This window comes from Neovison vison, chromosome 4 (assembly GCF_020171115.1).
Source record: "Neovison vison isolate M4711 chromosome 4, ASM_NN_V1, whole genome shotgun sequence".
Classification (NCBI taxonomy): Eukaryota; Metazoa; Chordata; class Mammalia; order Carnivora; family Mustelidae; genus Neogale; species Neogale vison.
Window position 1 is genome coordinate 209,221,376 of NC_058094.1, and position 21,444 is coordinate 209,242,819.

General features: G+C 43.0%; 1 protein-coding gene across 1 annotated transcript; it reads right to left on the bottom strand.

Annotated features, from left to right (window-relative positions):
• Positions 1-1,313: 1,313 nt before the first annotated feature.
• Positions 1,314-21,212, bottom strand: ZC3HC1 (zinc finger C3HC-type containing 1). Its single transcript, XM_044246564.1, has 10 exons — positions 21,050-21,212; positions 19,106-19,217; positions 15,993-16,143; positions 15,328-15,411; positions 7,607-7,734; positions 6,272-6,426; positions 5,135-5,378; positions 4,544-4,756; positions 3,911-4,117; positions 1,314-1,753 (listed from the first exon to the last, which is right to left on the bottom strand). The coding sequence occupies exons 1-10, from the start codon at positions 21,193-21,195 to the stop codon at positions 1,685-1,687; spliced, it is 1,509 nt and encodes a 502-aa protein (XP_044102499.1). The 5' UTR covers positions 21,196-21,212; the 3' UTR covers positions 1,314-1,684.
• Positions 21,213-21,444: the final 232 nt, after the last annotated feature.

Genomic DNA, 21,444 nt, shown 5'->3' on the forward strand with positions numbered 1-21,444 from the left:
TCCCAGAATCCTGGGATCATGACCTGAGCCGAAGGCAGAGGCTTTAACCCACTGAGCCACCCAGGTAACCCCAATACTGAGCATTCTTGTGCAACATTTGTGTACAGATGTGTCTTCCAGCCTGAATGATAGACTTCGGGAGGACCGAGATGGGTAGTGATAATGTGTGCATTACACGAGGGCTTGCACGGTGCCTCCCACATGAAAGAGACCATTTCTTGAATTTCACCAAGTCTATCACAATCTGCTTGCATTTATACTTGAAACACACACACACAAAACAAGCTTGTGGAGCTTTGCCTATTTTAAAGAAATGTGTTTTCGTTGGAGGCAGGTAGAGAAGAAAAATTGCAGTGGACTTGAGGGGCGCCTGGGTGGCACAGTTGGTTAAGTGTCCACCTTTGGCTCGGGTCCTGATCCCGGGATCCTGGGATCAAGCCCCACATTAGGCTCCCTGCTCGGTGGAGAACCTGCTTCTCCCTCTCCCTCTGTAGCTCCCCTTGCTTGTGTTCTCTCTCTGTCTATCTCTTTCTGTCAAATAAATAAATAAATAAAATCTTTTACAAATTAAAAAAAATAAAAATAAAAATTACAGTGGAATTTAAAAAATTTACTCACATTATTATACCCTGGAAATAGGGTTGTAGTCCTTTTGAGCACCTTGTATTAATGATTCTACATCATTCCTGAAGTGGTGACCTGGAGGATATGAGCTTCTAGAGGGCAGACTCCAAATTCACTTAGTCACCAGTGAACAAAAAGCTTCCACCTGGGGCCCAAAGTCTCATTTCTGTGAACGTCAGAGAGCTCCCCACCAGTCAACCGCTAAGGGGACCACAGAGAGTGACCATGAACACTCAGGCCAAAGGCAAAAGAGCACCCCTACAAACATAACCTGGAAACAGCTCTACTGGCCTCATAGAGGGTTGACTTAGGAGCGATAGCAACATGATGTACCCTTTTAAAAATTAGGATTGGCTCAGTCAGGTCAGCGTCTGACTCTTGACTTCGGCTCAGGTCTCAATCTCGGGGTTGCAAGACCGAGCTCTGTGTAGGGCTCCAGGCTCAGAGTGCTGTCTGCTTGAGATTCTCTCCCTACTCTTCCTTCACGTCCAAAAAAAGAAAAAAAGAAAAAAGAAAAAAAGAAATACCTCTTTGACTAGAATAAAAAATAAATTAATAATTAATTTTTGGCTTTGCAGCCAATCTGCAAACTGAAACCTTGATTTTGCTTCGTGCTCCCCTGGAATTTTCTCAGTGTCTGCCTTGTTTGTATCAGTCCAGACGGAAGAAGGAAGGCAGTTCTCCAGCAGTAAGAATCTTAACAAATGTTTTATTAATACATACTGTCATATTCTCGGGATAGAAGTCCTCAAAACACTGCCGCGTACTGAAAGAGGGTAAAAGTGCTCAAGTCCTTGGTCTTCCGGCTGGTGGAATAACCCCACATTCCTTTAACAGAAGTGGGCTTGCTGAACTCCACCTGCCCCCACCCCAGCATGGAGACAGGCTCCCCCTCAGTCAGATGTAGACAGTGACACTCACTGCCTTTTGCAAGGACAGGGGCTCCTTATGATTGAACCGGCACGGAGAAAAACTTAGCATCAACTGGCCGAAAAGGAATTCAGACTTTATTTCTCAAAGTCACTCATTCCGCTTCTCTCCAGGAAGGGCTGGAATAGCTTCAGGATGAACATAACGATTCCCACTGCCGGAATATTCGGAATACCTTCCTTGATTTCTCCGAGAGACTCTGTAGGTAGCAAAGCTCATTATTAGAGATTAAATTCTTTTACAGAGATGAAGGGTGGGGTAACAGCCTGAAGGCTTGGTTTGTAAATTTCTCTCACAAGGATGGGGTCTAGGATTGAGAAAAACAAGTGAATTTTATATTATTACTTTTATTTTGTATACCTAATATACACTTAAAACCAGACTAAACATCAAAACGCCTGCATTCTACAGTCAGACTACTGCTAACACACTCTGAGCCTGTCAAACACGCCTCGAGTCCTCCCTCCAAGGATCTGCATCTGTCCTGATCTCTGTGTGTGAGGCGGACACTTGGGACCCACCATTCGTGCGGCACACATGTTGCACTGGTTTCCATTCGTGATGCTGAACTGGCCCCAGGGCCTTACTTCTTGTGAATAAGGATTCACATTCACATGATACCTCGCTGGGTTGTTAACAGTATAATCCAAGACCAAAGGGTAAAACAAAGTTAAATGACTCTTTCAAAGTTTAAACTATGACCCTGGACTCCTCAGCTCCATTTATAGCCGGCAGAGCTAATAATAGGAAGATTCTCACGGCCACTTGATCATGCCTATGAGGTGATCTGAGATTCTGAGAAATGGTGTTACAGGGAGACAAAGCAATGCACTAAAAGATAGAAGTTCTCAGAGAATCAGAACGCTTGGTTCCCTCTGCCTATGAGAGTCACAATGAAGAGCACAGGGTCTCAGTGAGAATATAAATGATCATCTAGCAAGATAATCCATAAAGTTACCTCCAGTTTCGGGTATTAGAAGACATTTTCACTGTCTTCCTATCCTCTTTGTGGATGAGTATTTCAGTAAAAGAAAAGTCCCGGGGCAGGGGCTGGGAAGAATCTGAGCTCTTACTAATGATGGAGGGGAATTTAGTGAATAGAGGGACAAAGTTAAAAGAAACTTTAGTTGAAAAAATAACATAAACTTTGTTCTAACATCAAGATTCTTTAACCAACCTCATTAAGCTCTCAACTTTCCAGTCATAGCAGCTGTGGGAGGGTTAAAGATAAACCACCAAAAAGGATCTCAAAAGTCCTGGAACCCAGGGCCAATTATGAGGCCAACTTCTCCCACTATAAAAACAAAACAAAATGAAATGAAAAAAACCACCAAAACAAAAAACCCCACAAAAATCCTGTGGGATTGCTTGTTTGTAAAACAGTGACAGAGGGCAGTCAATAAGACTCTATTTCAGGAAGATCTGGGGACAGAATATATGTGCAGACATTTGCCCTCAGATAGCTTTATGTATCTTCAAAAGCTTTTAAATTGGAAAAATGAAGATTTTTCCCTTCTTCACCTGCATTGTCTTACTAAGGGTACAAATGTACATTCTTGGGCTTTTAGCAATTCTACAGTTCTCTCCAGCAGAATCCCACAAACCTGGGAGTGCTTCTTGTAAACATCTACTGGCGAGTATTATTTTACTTTGTCCTTGGACAGGACGGGGGTCAGAAATTATTCTATTCATACCACGCTGTAAGGCAAATTTGGGAAGGAGCCAGCAGAGGAAAGAGAACCCAGTTCCCATGATCCCTTAATGCTCACCCTCCTATCACCGAGTGCACCCTCGACGCAGAGTGAACCCTTGTTTTCTCAGCTGTCACGATGGATTCACATCTACCCACATTCCCTAAGCAGCAGCGATCACAACTCCAACAGCTAGCTGAGGCTCGGTGCACGAGCCCGGGGCTGTGGAACAGAGCAAAGTAGCATGTCCCCTGTGTAGAACGAAACTGTAATCTGGGGGTTGGAGTACAGAGCTCCCGACAGCTAAGGTCTGTCTGGCCAGGCTCCAAACGCAAGTGACAGCACCTGGCAGAAAAAGCAGCTGGTCTGCAACATGAGGCCCGAGCAGCTGCCTGCCCACCCGGTTCTGTTCTGACACTCCTTCTCTACTTTGTGTCATTTTAGCTGAGGAGACAAAGAATTTACCAGAATTTGAGGGAATGCCAAATGCTAACCAACTGCAGGAAGACTGAATCAGTTCCATGCCAAGTCTCTAGGACCCAACCTGAGTCTAACTTGACTTCTGAATGCTGAGGGCAGGCAGGGTGCTAATTATAGGACTGCCTCTTGTTCCTCATCCCATAAATAGCAAGGGCTGCGCATGCGCAGGCAGCGGCTTCTCTCACCGTGGAGTCTGTTTCGGCCGGCTGGCTGGACTGCTTGTGGGCCAGGAGGATGTTCAGCACGGCCTTCCAGCCTGGCTCTGCGGTGGCACTGGCGTCTACCTCTGTTCCGCCATGTTCCCTGGTTTCCTGGCCAAATGTGACATTCACCCACGGGCACCAGTCTCTGTGCTGAGAGGTGGGGTCAAAGACGCTTCGGGATGATGTATCCTGAGAGGGGGAAGAGAAACATTGCTGATGAAGGGCGGAAGCCATGTTAATTCAGGAGTCGTCCAGTCCAGAATCTCACAAGTGCCCCCATTTCCAATTTGATGTTCTCCTTTAAACACTGCCTGTGTCATGCTGACTCTCTTTATAAATACTTTCATTCCCTCTATGTTAAACCAACAGTACGTGGTCAGGTCTGTTCCCTTGATCTCACTGCCATCCCCATGGGTTTGAAGTATTTACTATCTCTCTGGAATCCACTGCAAAGATGTGGCACCCAAGCGTAGCTGTCCCACCTTGAAACTTAATTCATATTATCCCCTTAGAGTCACAGGCCCCAGGAAGGGATCCTGCCTGCTTCCCTGTGCTACATGGCGGGGCCCCGGCGTGCTACTTGGCGCAGGGATTTCTACACGTAGGTGGACCCACCGAGCTGCTGGAAGAGCAGAGGCGAGCACGCTTGGCCCTCCGGAGAGGGCTTGACGGCACCTCCAGGCCAGTGCTGTCTCCCGTTCCCATGCTGCGGGTCACCGGCCGGCTTCTCGTGGTGGGGCTGGCAGACTCTGGCTCAGGACGGTCGACGGGACTGGAAGAGTCCCAGCTCCGAGTTCGGGAGATGACGGGACCAGGGCTCCTTTCGGCCTGAAGGAAAGAAGAGGTAACAGTAGTACACAGATGACATAAAGGATAAGGGTCAGAAGATGACCATAACGGATAATGGCCAGTTTTCCTAGAAGCAGGTGAAAGCTAATGCTTTACAGTTTAAACTCTTAAGAATTTACCTTCTGAACTGTCAACAAAACTAAACAAACGCTCCCAAAAAATCATCGATTTTGATACAGAATCATGAATTTAGCTTCTGCACTGCGACTGGCTCAGAAAAACACGTGGTTTTCTGACCAATGTGGTCAGAAGTGAGGCCCACCCGCCTTAGGTAATCTCCAACTTCTCCGCCACAACACTTCTGGCAAGAGTGCTGCTTTTACAAAGGCCACCCGAGCAAGCCAGTTAAGTCCGTACCTGCTCTGAGCCAGGGGAACACGTGGCATCCTGGCTCCGGGTCATCATCCTCCGAGGAGACTCGGGCACAAGAGGGAAGCGCTCCGGCTTCCCCTCAGGGCCTGGGAGGGGAGAGCTGATCAGGCCCAAAGATGCATCCAGGTCTGTCATGGAGGACTCAATCTGCTGGAAGCCCCAGAGCCCCACCTTCCTCATACACTGTGAACAGCTTATCAGGGAGAGCTGCAGGGGTTCCAAAGAAGAACTAGGCAGGAACAGAAAGAGAGTTTTCTCAAAGGGTAACATTTCCAAGGGACTAAGTGTAATCATTCGTGAGAATGCTCTGTCTTGCCAAACAAATTTCTGGAACAGCCCAGTGGACTGGGAATCATGACATCTCAGGCTCCCAACTCCATTGTCTCTCACAAAGTTCCCAGAGAAAGATCTAAGGGTCTTGGTCTAGGCTCTAAGGCAAGACTATCTTGAAGGTTATGTTTTATAAATCTCTCCTATTCCTTTTGAAACTTTTTTCTTTTAAATGAAAAATATTCCTTAATCTATCAAAGAAAGTATGTTTAAAGTAAATCTAGACTGTTTCCTTTCTTTCTTTCTTTTTTTGTTGTTAAATATTTTATTTTTAAGTAATCTCTACATCCAACCTGGGGCTCAAACTCACAACCCTGAGATAAGTCAGTCAGTGCTCCACCGCCTGAGCCAGGCAGGTACCCCCTGCACCTCCCCTCCCCGGTTCCAACAGTTTTCTATACCAGAGAGAGTCTAAGCCAAATTGAGCAACTAGAATGGGAACACCAACATGGGGGCCTGAGGACTCCAGCTGGCATTTCCTTTGGTAGTTTTTATGAATTCAACAGATTTTTCTTCCTTTCTATAGACAGAAAGGAGCTTCACTGTTTCCAAGAGCACAGGTTCTCAGCTGGGACAGTGAAAAAAAAACAAACAAACCAAAGTTCAGGTGTATCCAAAAATTCCCGAGTTCGAATTCTGTTAGTGATTCTTACTGTCCCCTCGCCACTTGCTCAGGTTTTGTCTGTTTTTCTGACAGGATACATCATGGGACCTCCAATACTATTAGTGACTGATGTATGCCAGTGTATGATGTTGTCAGAGCTCATGTACCCTGCAAAGTCACGGACTAACCTACACGCCCAGCCACACAGAGAGAGGACACAGGCAGTGACGTGGACTTGGATGTCTGAGCCTAATTTGCTTGCAGTTTTTTTCTCATCAGTTCGGTGGTCAAGTTCATCTTCAAGCAGGTGCAGGAGAAGACTGATCTTATCTTCTGTCAAGCACTACAATGGAACCAAGGTAACAAACTGAAATTTCCAACCACAAAAATCACAAATGAGAATATTATCTAGACGGTATAAGGCAAAAATCATGAAGGAAATCCCAGACACAAAGACAATTCTCTTCATTACGGAAGGCTCACTTTTAGGACAGGGATAAGGTTTTAGACAGAAGCTTTCTGAATTGCCCTGCATCTGCTGAGAAAGGTAGCAGTTGTCCTAGAACTACCAAATCTTTTCTTAGTTCTAATTTGTTTTCAATTTACCAATTGCAGATTTTCTCTGAAACCTATAAACTTCTACAGATTACTATTTATATCTTAACCTGATGCTGGATTTACTTCTTGACAGAACAAGAGAGCTTGCCAAGGTCTTTATTTTTGTTCTAAGAATAATAAAGAACTGACAAGGGGAACAGAAAAGCTGCCTTGGCTAGGGACAAGGGACATTTAAAATAGGCACAGAGTTGGGGCAACTGGGTGGCTAAGTTGGTTGAGTGCCCAACTCTTGGTTTTGGCTTGGGGCATGATCTTGGGGTCTTGAGTTCGAGCCTGGTGCTCAGCAAGGAGTCTGCTTGGGACTCTCTCTTCCCCCTGCCCGTCCCCCCATGCTCTCTGCCTAAAATAAAGAAATAAATCTTAAATAAATAAATAACAGAAGTTAAACTTTGGTTAAAATCCAAACAGCCTCTCAACTTGAAGAAGCAAAATAATAGCTTCTATTTCCTATAGTAAAGCTTGTCTTTGGCGTGTCTACAGGGTGAGGAAATGGGACACTAGATATTCAGTTTCAAAGTACACATAGGCCAGAGCATTTCTCATTTCTATTCACAGGGGAGAAGGGAGTTTGTAACTTCTCCTGTAGTATTTTCTTTGGGAAATGATATGCAATAAACCATACGAGGTCACATTTCAGTATCTTCTGCTAAATAGTTTAAGTAACAAATCAGGATAAAATTGAATGTAATGCCATTTAAAGAAGCCTATCTAGAAGTTTCAATGGCTCTCATTTACTTAATCTCTCCATAGTTGCCCTTCTGGTGGAGATTGGAAAAGGTCAGTTAAGGGACAAACAACTAGTTCTCTTCATAGCAATCTAAATCCTCCATCATGTAAAGAAATCCTTCATGTACAATTGGCAGTGACAACTGAAGGCCACTGTAGGCTAGCCAAGAAAAACTCACCATAGTTTTCAAGTCCTCTGGCCTCAAGGAAGGAAGCTGGAGGTCCAAGTGACAAAGGCTTTGAAAACGATCTAGAAATTCACTAACAAGAACAGCAGGTTCATCCAATGGCAACATCCCAAATCGATCTGTAGACAAAGTACACTGGAAGATCATTTGGTGTAAATTGTAAAAAATAAAAGATGTATATAAAACAATATGGGACAGGTACGATAAAATTGAGAAAATATTTGAAGGCGAGGAGGGTTTCTCAGAAGCAGTAAGGCTAAGCTGAATTTGAAGACCAACAACAGTGTGTAAAAGCTAAGGCTCAAAGGAAGGGCCCAGGTGGGGAATTCTACATAGCTTCACGGGACTGGGACAAAATGTGCCTATAGAAAGGAGCAGAAGATGGGGTTAAAGTGTAAAGAGTAACTAGACCACAACTTTATTAACATATATGATGAGAAATTACCGAAAGTTTTTTTTAAATTTCACATAATTTTTAAAAATATTCTATTTGCTTATTTATTTATTTAATATTTTATATATTTGCCAGCAAGAGCTTGAGTGTGCACAAGTAGGAGGAGTGGCAGGTAGAGGGAGAAGCAGGCTCCCCTCTGAGCCAGAAGGCCGATGCGGGACTTGATTCCAGGTCACTGGGATCCTCACCCCTGAAAGAGTGATATTATAGATATATGCATTAGTTTAGAGTAGAGATTGTAAGGCGTCAGTTGGAATGCAAAAAAATAAGCTTAGCAGACATTAAAGTGATTTAAGGTAATAATCCCTATTAGACACCAGTGGCAGAAGGATGGAGAGAAGGAACATCAATGAAAGCTCTTAATGACCGGGCAGGTGGGGGATGGATACCTGGATGACGGGCAGTAAGGGGGGCACATGATGAATGAGCACTGGGTGTTAAATGCGACTGATAAATCACTGACCTCTATCTCTGAAACTAATGATTCACTGTTTGTTTGTTTGTTTGTTTTTAAAGATTTTATTTATTTATTTGAGAGAGAGACAGTGAGAGAGAGCATGAGCTAGGAGGTCAGAGGGAGAAGCAGACTCCCCATGGAGCTGGGAGCCCGATGCGGGACTCGATCCCGGGACTCTGGGATCATGACCTGAGCCGAAGGCAGTCGTCCAACCAACTGAGCCACCCAGGCGTCCCTATTGTCTGTTAATTAATTGAATTTAAATTTTAAAAAAGTACCCAGTGCAATAGTATTATTATCATACAAATTCTACAGATGAGGAATCCAAGGAATATGAAAGTAACATACCCAGGTCTCATTACCAGTGAGTGACTAAAAGCTCCTGCTTTTACAGAGTTTCTATTATAGTACTTGCCAGTTCTTTCTAGTTTTCAACAGTACTAGGGAAGTCCTAGTTTCTTTTATTTTTTTTTAAGATTTTATTTTTATTTATTTGACAGAGAGATCACAAGTAGGCAGAGAGGCAGGCAGGGAAGCAGGCTCCCTGCTGAGCAGAGAGCCTGACTCGGGGCTCGATCCCAGGACCCTGGGATCATGACCTGAGCCGAAGGCAGAAGCTTTAACCCACTGAGCCACCCAGGCACCCCAAATTCCTAGTTTCTTATAGCTCCTTTACTTTTGTTTTGTTGTTACCCTTTTGTTACTGAATATCTCATATACATAGACTTTTTTCCCCAACAATATCTAAGCTCCTAAAACAGGGATCAAGCTGTCTGGACCCTTGTGTCCCAGCAAAAACCTAATATTGTATTTTAGGCAATCCAGCAATGAAAAAAAGTGAATTCTAGAAGACACTGAGGAACCTTAAAAATATAGTGCTATGTAGAGAGAAGCAGAGTCTGAAAAGCTGCATGCTGTGGAATTCCAACTACATGACATTCTGGAAACCGTAAAACTATGGAGACAGTAAAATGATCTGTGGTTGCCAGGGATTCAGGAGGAGGGGAGGAGAGAGTGAACAGGTAGAGCACAGGGGATTTTCAGGGCAGTGAGGCAGTTCTATACGATAGTGTCATGGTGGATAAGGGTCATTATATATATATAGTCAAAATTCACTGAATGTACAACAGAGTGAATCCTAATATCTACCACTGACTTTAGTTGATAAAGATATTTGTTTGGGGCGGCTGGGTGACTCAGTGGGTTAAGCCTCTGCCTTTGGCCCAGGTCATGATCTCAGGGTCCTAGGATTGAGCCCCACATCAGGCTCTCTGCTGGGCAGGGAGCCGGCTTCTCCCTCTCTCTGCCTGCCTCTCTGCCTACTTGTGATCTCTCTCTCTCTCAAATAAATAAATAATTAAAAAAAAAAGTAATTAAAAAAAACAAAGATATTTATTCATTAATTTAAAAAAAGTTAGAATCTGGGGGGGCCTGGGTGGCTCAGTGGGTTAAAGCCTCTGCCTTTGGCTCAGGTCATGATCCCAGGGTCCTGGGATCGAGCCCCGCATCGGGCTCTCTGCTCAGCGGGGAGCCTGCTTCCTCCTCTCTCTCTGCCTGCCTCTCTGCCTACTTGTGATCTACAAATAAATAAATAAAATCTTTAAAAAAAAAAAAAAAGGGGGCGCCTGGGTGGCTCAGTGGGTTAAGCCGCTGCCTTCGGCTCAGGTCATGATCTCGGGGTCCTGGGATCGAGTCCCGCATCGGGCTCTCTGCTCAGTGGGGAGCCTGCTTTCTCCTCTCTCTCTCGCTGCCTGCCTCTCTGCCTACTTGTGATCTCTCTCTGTCAAATAAATAAATAAAATCTTAAAAAAAAAAAAGTTAGAATCTGCTAAAAAAAACTTTTAATGATCAATGAAACCTCATACTGTAAGAAAAATAGGGTACAGTAATATACAGCATTAAATTGGGAAGATGAATACAAACTCACAATATTAAATAGAAATCTCGCAGTGACAGTTTCACGAGCATACAAATATGTTAGAACTTACCAAACTGTACCTCTAAATATGTGCAGTTTATTTTATGTCAGTTATCCCTCAACTGTAAGTATGCGTTAAAAAAAAAAAAGAAAAAGAGAAAGGAAAAAATCTCTTCTAGTTTTGTTCTTAAGAGGTACAAAAGCAGTAAAAATAGCACTTTTATTCACCATTTATTATATCATTAGCAACCAGATTTTGGTCTCTAATTTTTTTTTTTTTTTAAAGATTTTATTTATTTATTTGTCAGAGACAGAGGGAGAGAGAGCGAGTGAGCACAGGCAGACAGAGAGGCAGGCAGAGGCAGAGGGAGAGGCAGGCTCCCTGCCAAGCAAGGAGCCCGATGCGGGACTCGATCCCAGGACCCTGGGATCATGACCCGAGCCGAAGGCAGCTGCCCAACCAACTGAGCCACCCAGGCATCCCTTGGTCTCTAATTTTATTAAATATTTTCAAACTATTTTTTTTAAAGATTTTATTTATTTATATGGCAGAAAGGGATACAGCGAGATAGAGAACATAAGCAGGGGGAGTGGGAGACGGAGAAGCAGGCTTCCTGCAGAGCAGGGAGCCCAATTTGGGGCTCGATCCCAGGGCCCTGGGATCATAATCTGAGCCACAGGCAGGCGCTTAATGACTGAGCCACCCAGGTGCCCCAAATTATTCTCAAATTATTAAAAGTTGTTGCAAGTAACCAAATATGTCAAGACACTTGCCATCAATTAAAAAAGATGTATCATTTTACTAGGAAAGTCCAATTATAAAAAAACTACAACCAACAAAAAAGATATGGATTTTAAAAAATCAAGTTGATGGGGCACCAAGGTGGCTTAGTGCGTTGAGTGTCCAACTGTTCTTTTGTTTTTTTTTTTTCCAGATATTATTTATTTGACAGAGAGAGACACAGTGAGAGGGAACACAAGCAGGGGTGGAGCGGGAGGAGGAGAAGCTGGCTTCTAGCCGGGTGAGGAACCTGATGCGGGGCTCAATCCCAGGACCCTGGGATCATGACCTACTAATGACTGAACCACCCAGGCACCCCGAGTGTCCAGCTCTTGGTTTCGGCTCCAGTCATGATCTCAGGGTTGTGAGACCAAGCCCCAGGTTGGGCTCCCTGCTCCGCGGGGGAGTCTGCTTGAGATTCTTTCCCCCTTCTCCTCCCTCTCCCTCTTCTCCTCCCCCTGCTCTCTGTCTTCTCTCTCTCTCTCTCTCAAAATAAATAAATAAATAAATAAATAAACATACAAAATCTTTGAAAAAATAAATAAAAATTTAAAAATAAAACAAAAAATCAAGTGAGGTTTAACAGTAAGAAGGAAACATGTTCTGATGACCAGTGGCTCTGGTTTGACAAAACTTTGGAGAAAAAACCAGGTACCAACATCGTTCTGGTCACTTTCCAATTTACGGTTTGGTCTGATTCCTACAATCCTAAGAAAACATTAGTAAAAACTGATGAAGGCAAAAGAGCAATGAAGATTTTAAACCCACCATGAAAATGTTTTAACATAAGTTAAAATTTATGTTTTATAATTAACATATGTGGTGAGTATTTTGTCTACTTTAGTGTTTGATGTGTTCAAAATAATCAGTCTAGTAAATTAGTAATTATAAATTAAAATGTTTAAAGGGATTTAATTTAGGTTGGTAAATGTTAGAAAAAAACTACTTCAAAATTGTATTTATTAGATATGCTTAATAAATGTAAGCATTAAAGTATAAATAGTTGTGGGTCTTCCTCTCTTCACACTAAAGTCTCTGGAAAGAAAAAAACCAAGGGTGGTATAATTGAAAGGTCACATTTGAGATCTATTTAGGAGGTAGAATGCACAGGAGTGGGTGGTGATGTTAGATAGAGAAGGGCATCTAAGGGGATAGGATGGGGGGATAGGATAACTTGGGGGAGTGGGGTCAGTACCATTTAAGATGGAGAAAATATATGAGAAGTAAGGTTTAGGTCTAAAATGAAGACTTCAGTTTTGTATATATTGAGTTCCAGGTGCCTACAACAAGTTATTACATGAAAATGTTTAGAAGGTAGTTGAAAATGAGTCAAGCTCAAAAGAAAAGTCAGGGGGCACCTGGATGGCTCAGTGGGTTAAAGCCTCTGCCTTCAGCTTAGGTCATGATACCAGGGTCCTGGGATCGAGCCCCGAGTCGGGCTCTCTGCTCTGTGGAGAGCCTGCTTCCCTCTTTCTCTCTGCCTGCCTCTCTGCCTACTTGTGATCTCTGTCTGTCAAATAAATTTAAAAAAAAAAAAAAAGTCAGGATAGGAGTTAGAGGTTGGCAAGGAGGTGGACCAAGAAATCATAGTGTATAGTAATAAGAGTTGGGAACCACCAGCAGAGTCCTGGGCAGATCCTAAAAACCTGGACTGGGTATACTGGGAGGATTTACATCCTCATGGGACTTAGGTCAGTCCTACTACACAGTGAAATAGCTAGGCCAACAGCAGAATCTCCTTGTTACACATCATCTTCACTTTAAGAATGTTATTCCTTAATAGTCCCTTTTTATCTTCCCTTCATTATCAGTAAATGGCCCTCTATAGATACTTTGAATCTCTCTCTTTTTTATTTTTTTAAAAAGATTTTATTTATTTATTTGACAGAGAGAGAGAGAGAGGGGGAACACAAGCAGAGGGAGTGGGGCGGGAGAAACAGGCTTCCTGCTGAGCAGGGAGCCTGACGAGGGGCTTGATCCTGGGACCCCAGGATCATGACTCAAGCCAAAGGCAGAGACCTAATCACTAAGTCATCCAGGCGCCCCCTCTCTCTTTTTAAAAAATTTTATTTATTTATTTGAGAGAGAGTGAGCAACAGAGAGAGCACAAGCAGGGGCAGAGGGAGAAGAGGACTCCCTGCTGAGCAGAAAGCCCAACTCAGGGCTTTATCCCAGGACCCTGAGATCATGACCTGAGCCAAAGGCAGACATCCAACTGACTGAGCCACCCAGGCGCCCCCACTTTCAATCTATTTCTTCCTCTTAGTGGTCATTCATGGAACATTTCCAGGCATCAGTGATCCTGGAATTGGCCCGAGCTGTCCTACTGAAACAAAAGGTACACCTGCATGGCACTAATGTCTGCAGGCGTGAAGTTTTGCCCCTGGTCTTGGTGAGCCCTCTGGAGGGCTCTGCTGTGGAGGCTGGTTACTCAGCAGGAATAAGCCTATGTGACCAATAAAAGATATATTTATTTATTTTAAAAAGATTTATTGAGAGAGCGGGGTGGGGACAGGTAGAGGGAAAGAGAATCTCAAACAGACTCTGTGCTGAGCCCTAAGCTGACACAGGGCTCAAACTCATGATCCTGAGATCACAACCTGAGCCAAAAACAAGAGTCTGATGCCCAAACAACTGTGCCACTCAGGTGCCCCAACCAGTGAAATATTTAAAAATCCCACTTGCTGGAGTGTCTGGGTGGTTCAGTCAATTAAGTGCCTGATTCTTGATTTCAGCTCAGGTCATGATCTTAGGCTCATGGGATCAAGCCCTGCATTAGGCTCCATACTCAGTGGGAGTCTGCTAGAAGGTTCTCTCCCTCTACCCGCCTCCCCACTCATGCATACACTTTTGCTCTCTCTCTAAAATGGGTAAATAAACCTTTTTTAAAAAAATCCCACTTGTTACTACCTTTTGGGCTTTTTGTGCATACAAACACTTAAAGGCCAAGAGCTTTTAAGGGTACAGACACGATTAAAAGTAACTAAAATAACTTCAAAATATATAAAAATATTAGCAACTGCATCACCTTGTCTGAACAAGTTTGTTTTTTGTTTTTTTTTTTTAAGATTTTATTTATTTATTTGACAGACAGAGATCACAAGTAGGCAGAGAGGCAGGCAGAAAGAGAGTGGGGGAAGCAGTCTCACTGCTGAGCAGGGAGCCTGATGTGGGGCTTGATCCCAGGACCCTGGGATCATGACCTGAGCCAAGGCAGAGGCTTTAACTCACTGAGCCACCCAGGCACCCCCACAGAACAAGTTCTAAATCAAGATCTGAAGATCAGTAACAAAGGAGCTATCATGTATCTTATAAGGCAGGGCATTTTAAAGTGTGAGGCTTCATAAACCTGCCGTGTCTCTTAACCTAAGTATAAATTTTGGAATCATAAAGAGTGTCTCTTAACCTAAGTATAAATTTTGGAATCATAAAGAAAACATACCCTGATGTTAGTTTCCTAGAATACATAGTCAGGTTCACTCTAAAGTAGCTTAGTTCTAAAAGTAAAGACTGAAGTTAAGAATTAGAGTGAAGACAATCACAAAGTCACCAGATTGAAGGGCGTGTGCCTTCCAAGGCCCTTCTACAGGCAGTCTTTGGCTTCAGTGCTGTTGTCACAATGTGTCATTTCACTGTGATAAACTATGTTTGTAATCACGCTCATCTGGCTTCCTGTAAGTCTGCTTAGGCAATGGAACCCCCTTTAACTGCCACCATTAGTGCACCAAAGGAAGCCTGGGGAGAACAGGAGATTGCTTGCTATAGTGGGAAAAGCAGACAGTTTGAAATCAGATAAAACCATAGTTTTGCCTCCTCACCAGTTGATTCTGTTTCTTCACCCCCAAAACTGGGTTGAGAATCTAGCTCCCAGGGCCCCTGTGAGAATTATGTAGGATAATGTCTACATGGCTGAGCTATAGGCATGCTGATTGCCTATAATAAAGCTTAGTAATAACAAGTGGATGAATGTAAGTTCTTGAAAAGCACAAATAGAAAGGAAGAAAAGAAACCTCAAAGACTAGATTTTCACAAAGATACAGGCAATACTAGAAATGCAATAACCAAGAAGACATGGTAAATGGGAGATCCTGGAAATGAGTACCTGGGGAGGGACTGTCTGGCCAGAAACAGAACTTCTCATGGGCGGTGCACAAGGCTTTCTTCAGCTCAGCACATCGGTCCTTATCTGAAACCCACAAAGGGAGTACTGCCTTAGAAAAAGTTATATAGATTCAAAATCAAATGGCCAAGAACTTTTAAGAATATAGACAGAATTAAAAACAAAAATGACTAAGATAATGTTAAAAGATATGAAAATATTAGCACTATATAATCTTAATATTTTTCACAGAACAAGTTCTAGAGCAAGATCCTAAGATCAAGAACAAAGGAGATAGCATGTACCTTATAAGGCAGGGTATTTCCAAGCACCAGGCTTTATCAAAGTGCCTTGTGTCTTTGTCTGAGCATATATTTTGGAACCATAAAGTAAACATACCCTGCTGTTAGTTCCTCAGAATGCATAAAGTCAGGTACACTCTAAAGTAGCTTCGTTTAAAAAAAAAAAAAAAATAGTAACCAAAGCTAATAATTAAGATGAAGACAATCACAAAGTCACCTTGATCTATGAGACAGTACACATTCTTCAATCCAACACAGGTGACTGTGGGTTTTTTTTTTTTTTTTTTTTGGTGACTGGTCTTTCAGGAAAAATTGGTCTAGTATCTGTGAACATGGAGGAAAGTATAATTTATGCTTTATACTCACATCGGTCAAAATCAAAAGCTGGTTGTAAACTGGCACAGAGAAAAGCCTGGCAGCTGGAGCACTTCAGCATGTCACACTCCACTGTGACCCAGCCGTATTTCGCACAGACGAGTGGAGACAGCTCGGAGGGCTTACCTGCCCATTTCAGAGAGTATTCATGTTAAGAAAAACATGCTACAGGTATATTAAAATGAGGGAGTCAGAAATTAAAACTTTAACTCATTCTTTTGTATATACGGGGATAAACAGATGAAGAGGAAAAGCACTAAGAAAAGTGTGAAAAAACTACTTTTAAAGCACACATACTTCACAGAATAATGAAAGTTGTTGGAAAAATGACCAGAGGGGAACAATTGTGAATTTTTTCTCTACAAAGCCCTGTGTATTTTATATGTTCAAAATGTAAGAATTTGAAAATGTTTCAATTTCAGCAAAAGAGGGCTGGAAAACAGAAAGAAGGCTAGAAAACAGAATTTAGATATGAACGTTAAAGGTCTCCAAGCTGGGGATCTTCTTAAAGAAATAGTAAGTAAATAAATAAATAAAATTAAAATTAAATAAAAGTAACAGAATTACTTAACCAGCTGTGTTACATAAATGACTGTCACATCTAAAGTGGTGATCAATTCATATCCGCTGAAAACGAAAAAGACCCAAAGAAAATGGTTCTAAGTACCAAGCAAAAATCAGGAAATATGGGTGCCTGAGTGGCTCAGTCAGTTAAGTGTCTGCCTTTGGCTCAGGTCATGATCTCAGGGTCCTGGGATTGAACCCCATGTCGGGCCCCCTGGAGCCTGCTTCTCTCTCTCCCTCTGCCCCTACCCCTGCTTGTGCTTGCTTTCTCTCTCTGTCAAATAAATAAATAAAATCTTTTAAAAAATGATGATTTAAAAAATCGGGAATTATTCCAAGGAGCAGCAGTAGAAGGATGTTTAAAATACTGTCCTCTTCCTGAGCAATTTATTCATAAAGCCATCAAGTGGTGAGCAAGGAAGACAGCCAGGGGGGTGAGAGGAGGCAGCTCAGTGCCAGGTGTCAGTTCTCAAGGTGGGTAAAAGGGGCTGCTCACCTTGAGGTGTTGAAGCCAAGTAGGGTGGAAAGAACATCCCCATGGGGCCCCCACTTACCAAATCAGGGATCACTGGAGTATCAAAACATATCATGAGAGTAATGGATTATAATCCACTAAATAAAAAAAGCAGCCCAGGCTGCTATGAATAAATTACTACTTAACAAAGTTTGATGAGGAAAGGGATATTTGCATAGTTTCAAAGCACCTCTGCACAAAACACTTTTTTTAATTACAAAGAAAGAAGAGAGTTACTTTACAGTGGAAAAGATGAGAGACAGTCCCTGAATCAAGTGTTCAAAGGAATCACTGCCAGGAAAGGGATAAGTCAAAATCATTGTGCCACGTGATGAGATGCAATGAGGACACAGCGCCATTCTGGGAGACTCCTACACTACCTGAATCTAACTGGAAGGAAAGAGCAGACGGATGGGAGCGACACTCAGCAAAACAATGGGACTGTCATCTTCAAAAAGCATCACAATCATGAAACTCAAGGAAAAACAGGAATCTCAACTGTTCCTTTTGTTATAAAGAATGTTATTAAGACAACTGTTGAAATGACTAGAGGCTGAGGGTTAGATGGTAGTAATTTATTAAGTGAAACTTCCTGATTTTGATGGCTGTGTTGCAGTTCTGTAGAAAAAAGTCCTTGTTTGTAGGAAAACATTTGTGGGTAGTGAGGGATCACTCTGGCAACTTACAAGTCGTTCAGAAAGGAAGTTTTCTGTAACCCATGCAACAAAGTCTGCAAGTCATTAATCGTTTCGTATTTTTGAAAAAAATCACTCTAGTGAATAAAGGACAAAAGTGATGGGACGTCACCTCTGAGATCAGAGCTTCTTTCATACTCTCTTTCACTTGCTGGCTCTGATGGAAGCCAGCTGCCATGTTGTGAAATTCTGTGTGGAGAGACCCATTTTGCAAGGAACGTAGGGAGGTCTCTAGCCAACAGCCACTATAGACCTGAAGCCCTCAGTCCAACAGCCATGTGAGTGAGCCTGGAAGTACATCTTTTCCTAGTGGAGCTCAAAGATGAGTACAGGTCAACTGTCATCTCGACTGCAGCCTGTGAGAGACCCTAAACTGGAGGATCCAACCAACATTCCTGACCCACAGAAATTGTGACGTAAGTGGTTGGTTGTTTTAAACCACTAAGTTGTAGTGTAATTTCGTTATGTAATAATAGATAATATACAGAGGAAAATTCGGAAAGAGACAGGAAGTGCAGTAGGCAGTCTCAAAAAACATTAGGTTTTGGGGCGCCTGGGTGGCTCAGTGGGTTAAAGCCTCTGCCTTCGGCTTGGGTCACGATCTCACGGTCCTGGGATCGAGCCCCATATTGGACTCTCTGCTTGGCAGGGAGCCTGCTTACCCCACACCACCCCGCCTGCCTCTCTGCCTACTTGTGATCTCTGTCTGTAAATAAATAAATAAAATCTTAAAACAAACAAACAAACATTAGGTTTAGGTACCAATAGCCTTACGCTGTAACCCTGGCTCTGCCATTTGCCAGCAGCTTGACCAGAGGCAAGTCACATAACCTACCCGAAACGGTTTCCTCTTCTGTGAATAAGTATAAAAATAATAATACCTATTTTCAAAAGCTTAAGGGGATGATCGAATGTGATAATATATGTGAAAACATGTTACATTAAAGTGTTATTATTATTTCTTCTGCTCTCAAGCTCTTAGTGTTTTCTTCTGTGAAAAGGTCAGGTCATCTCAACACTTGATTGTCGTCAAAAGACCAAGAAGCGATGTCAGGTCCTCTCAAATACTCCTTTGAGGAATAACATTTTATGATGCTAACTTTACCATAAAATTTCCTACCAAATTATCTTTTTTCAAAATTTTAGCTAGCCCAACATGGGGCTTGAACTCACAACCCTGACATTGAGAATTGTACACTCTACCAACTGGGCCAGCCAGTCGCCCCCTACCAAGTTTAATTTTGAATTTAAAACATCAGAGTAAGGGGAGGAGTAACAGTTCCAGGAGCAGGGAGAAAGTGCAGCTCACATGACCTAAGAAAAAAGGATATAGAAAATGTTTCCACTCTGCTAAAGAAGGCTTCTTTGCTTGTAGATTCCAATGGAGGCTGTTCTGCTTGGGGCGATCCATTAACTGACTGGAATGTGGCAGATGTGTCCTTCCTAAAATAAAGTGGCAGAACTCTTGGTAATCCTTCCAGAGCATCACTTTGCCCAAACATTTTGTATCTCACTTTGTGGCACATCATAGCATCAATCACGCCATACTAGATTTTAACCTTTCTAAAAATCATTTCAGTTATGTCATTCCTCTGCTTAAAATTATCAATGGTTTCACAATACTTACTAAATAGAATCCACATTGTTTAGTCTGGCATTCAAATCTCTTTACAGTTTGGCCATACCTACTAATCTATACCAGCAAACTGTTCTAGCTCACTCACTGGTCTCCAATAGTATTTCACACAATTTCAGTAAACACAAAATTAGACGCAAGGCTTCTATACCTTATACAATTTGAACCACCTTAGAAATTTAAGTCTTTTAACACAGGGAGAATAATTTTGATATTTCTACCTGGGTCGACTCTTGGTACCCACTCTCCCAAAAAAGAACTAATCTGAAAATTCAAATCAAAGTAAAGATGTTCAGCAGTGTCTGGGTGGCTCAGTTGGTTAAATGTCATGGGATCCAGCCCCGGATCGGGCTCTCTGCTCTGAGGGCAACCCGCTTTTCCCTCTCCCTGCCACGCCCCCACTTGTGCTCTCTCTGTCCTATAACTAAATAAAATCTTAAAAAAAAAAAAAAAAGTAAAGATCTTCAGGCAATTTCATGAAAAATATTCAAGGAGAAAAACCCCAACAAAACAATTATCTTATTTTCAGTGAAAGGTATTTCAACAGCATGTGGGAGGCAGAGGGAGGAACTACTGAGGACAAGTCATTTTAATAAAAAAAGGGTTACACCAACTACTATAACTCAAAAGAAATAAACTCAAAGACTTTCACGGAGAGTCAGAGAGCCTCAGGGAGTTGTGGTTCTTTAAAGAAACTGAGAGGATCCATAAACTTGGATGAGAAAAAAGTGACATTTATGTTACTAACCTCTAACTGAAATTTAGCATTTCCTTCAATTATGAAAGTAATAAAAACCCACAAAATGTAGTACCATCAGCAGTACCTGTGAGTATGTAACCAATGGAAATCAGATATTTTGTCACTACATTAAGGTTGCAGGTTTGAAATGTCATTTATGCTTATGATTACTTCAAAATTATGGTAGTTCGCAGACATTCCTAGATGTTAATTAACTCTTTAATAATGAACCATGTTACTGCATCACTTTTTATTATTTTGTTTTGTTTTTTAAAAAGACTTCATTTATTTGAGAGAGAGCACGCGCAAGCTGGGGGGAGGGGCAGAGGGACAAGGAGAAGCAGGCTTCCTGCCCAGCAACGAGCCCTAAGAGGGGCTTGATCCCAGGACCCTGGGCCCACCACCCCAAGAGAAGGCAGGCGCTTAACCGACTGAGCCACCCAGGCACCCCACTGCATCACTTTTTAAATTCTACTATCTTGATAACTGCATTACAACGTAACTATTTTTTTAATAATCCCATGTAAATTAATTAATACACTTAAAAATATTCTGAGAAGGGGTTCATAAGCTTTATCAGGCTGCCAAAGGTATCTAAGGCTCAAGAAAAGCTGAAGAAACCCAACTGAGATGTCAGGTGCATATTCAGTTAGCGGTCCTCTTTTTTATTTCCTTCCCTCCAAAACCTGTTTGGGGGCAAAATTCCGCGCGCGGTGCGGAAGGCAGTACATCCCGAGAAGATTAAAGCCGAGTAAATGAAGGAAACCCATCCTCCTTCACAGCCCGGGACGTAGCCAACCCCGCCAACCGAGTAGCACCCAGGGGATCCCCCCAGGCCTGCGTTCCCCAAACCCTGTCCAATCCGCCGGCGCCGGAGCCACGATGGACCCGCGAACTCACGCTTCCGCGCCTCCCTCTTCCGGGGCAATCCCCTCATCTATCAGCTGCCGGACTTTTTGGGGCGTCCCTTCTGGGGAGCGAACAACTGCACCCCAATTCTTTTCAACCCCCGCGGCAAAAGCTTGCCCCTCACTGGGCGTCGCCATCTTGGTCCGTTGCCGACTTGCTTCCCCGCGGGTTTGAAGGCTCAGGAACTTCCGTTCTGCGTGGTTAAGATCCTCCTCCGGAGGCGCGGTCCCGCGCGTTTGCCCACGCGACTCGGAGAATCTGACCGCGGGGCCTGCTCCTTCGTGGCCACCTTAGAACTAGGTAAACCCTCTTTTTAGAATGAGGTAAACCACCACGGGAGCCCCTGGTGTTTAAACCCACATTAATCGTTTTCTTTATGCACGAGC

What these genes read in the sequence shown, in the direction of transcription:
- ZC3HC1 (XM_044246564.1), bottom strand. Translation starts at nt 21,195, where the DNA reads ATGGCGACGCCCAGTGAGGGGCAAGCTTTTGCCGCGGGGGTTGAAAAG. An exon ending in AGCTTTTGATTTTGACCGAT is followed by an intron (nt 15,412 to 15,992) that starts GTGAGTATAAAG and finishes TGTGGGTTTCAG; the next exon opens with ATAAGGACCGATGTGCTGAG. An exon ending in CAGAGGACTTGAAAACTATG is followed by an intron (nt 6,427 to 7,606) that starts GTGAGTTTTTCT and finishes GTTCCATTGTAG; the next exon opens with TGCTTGACAGAAGATAAGAT.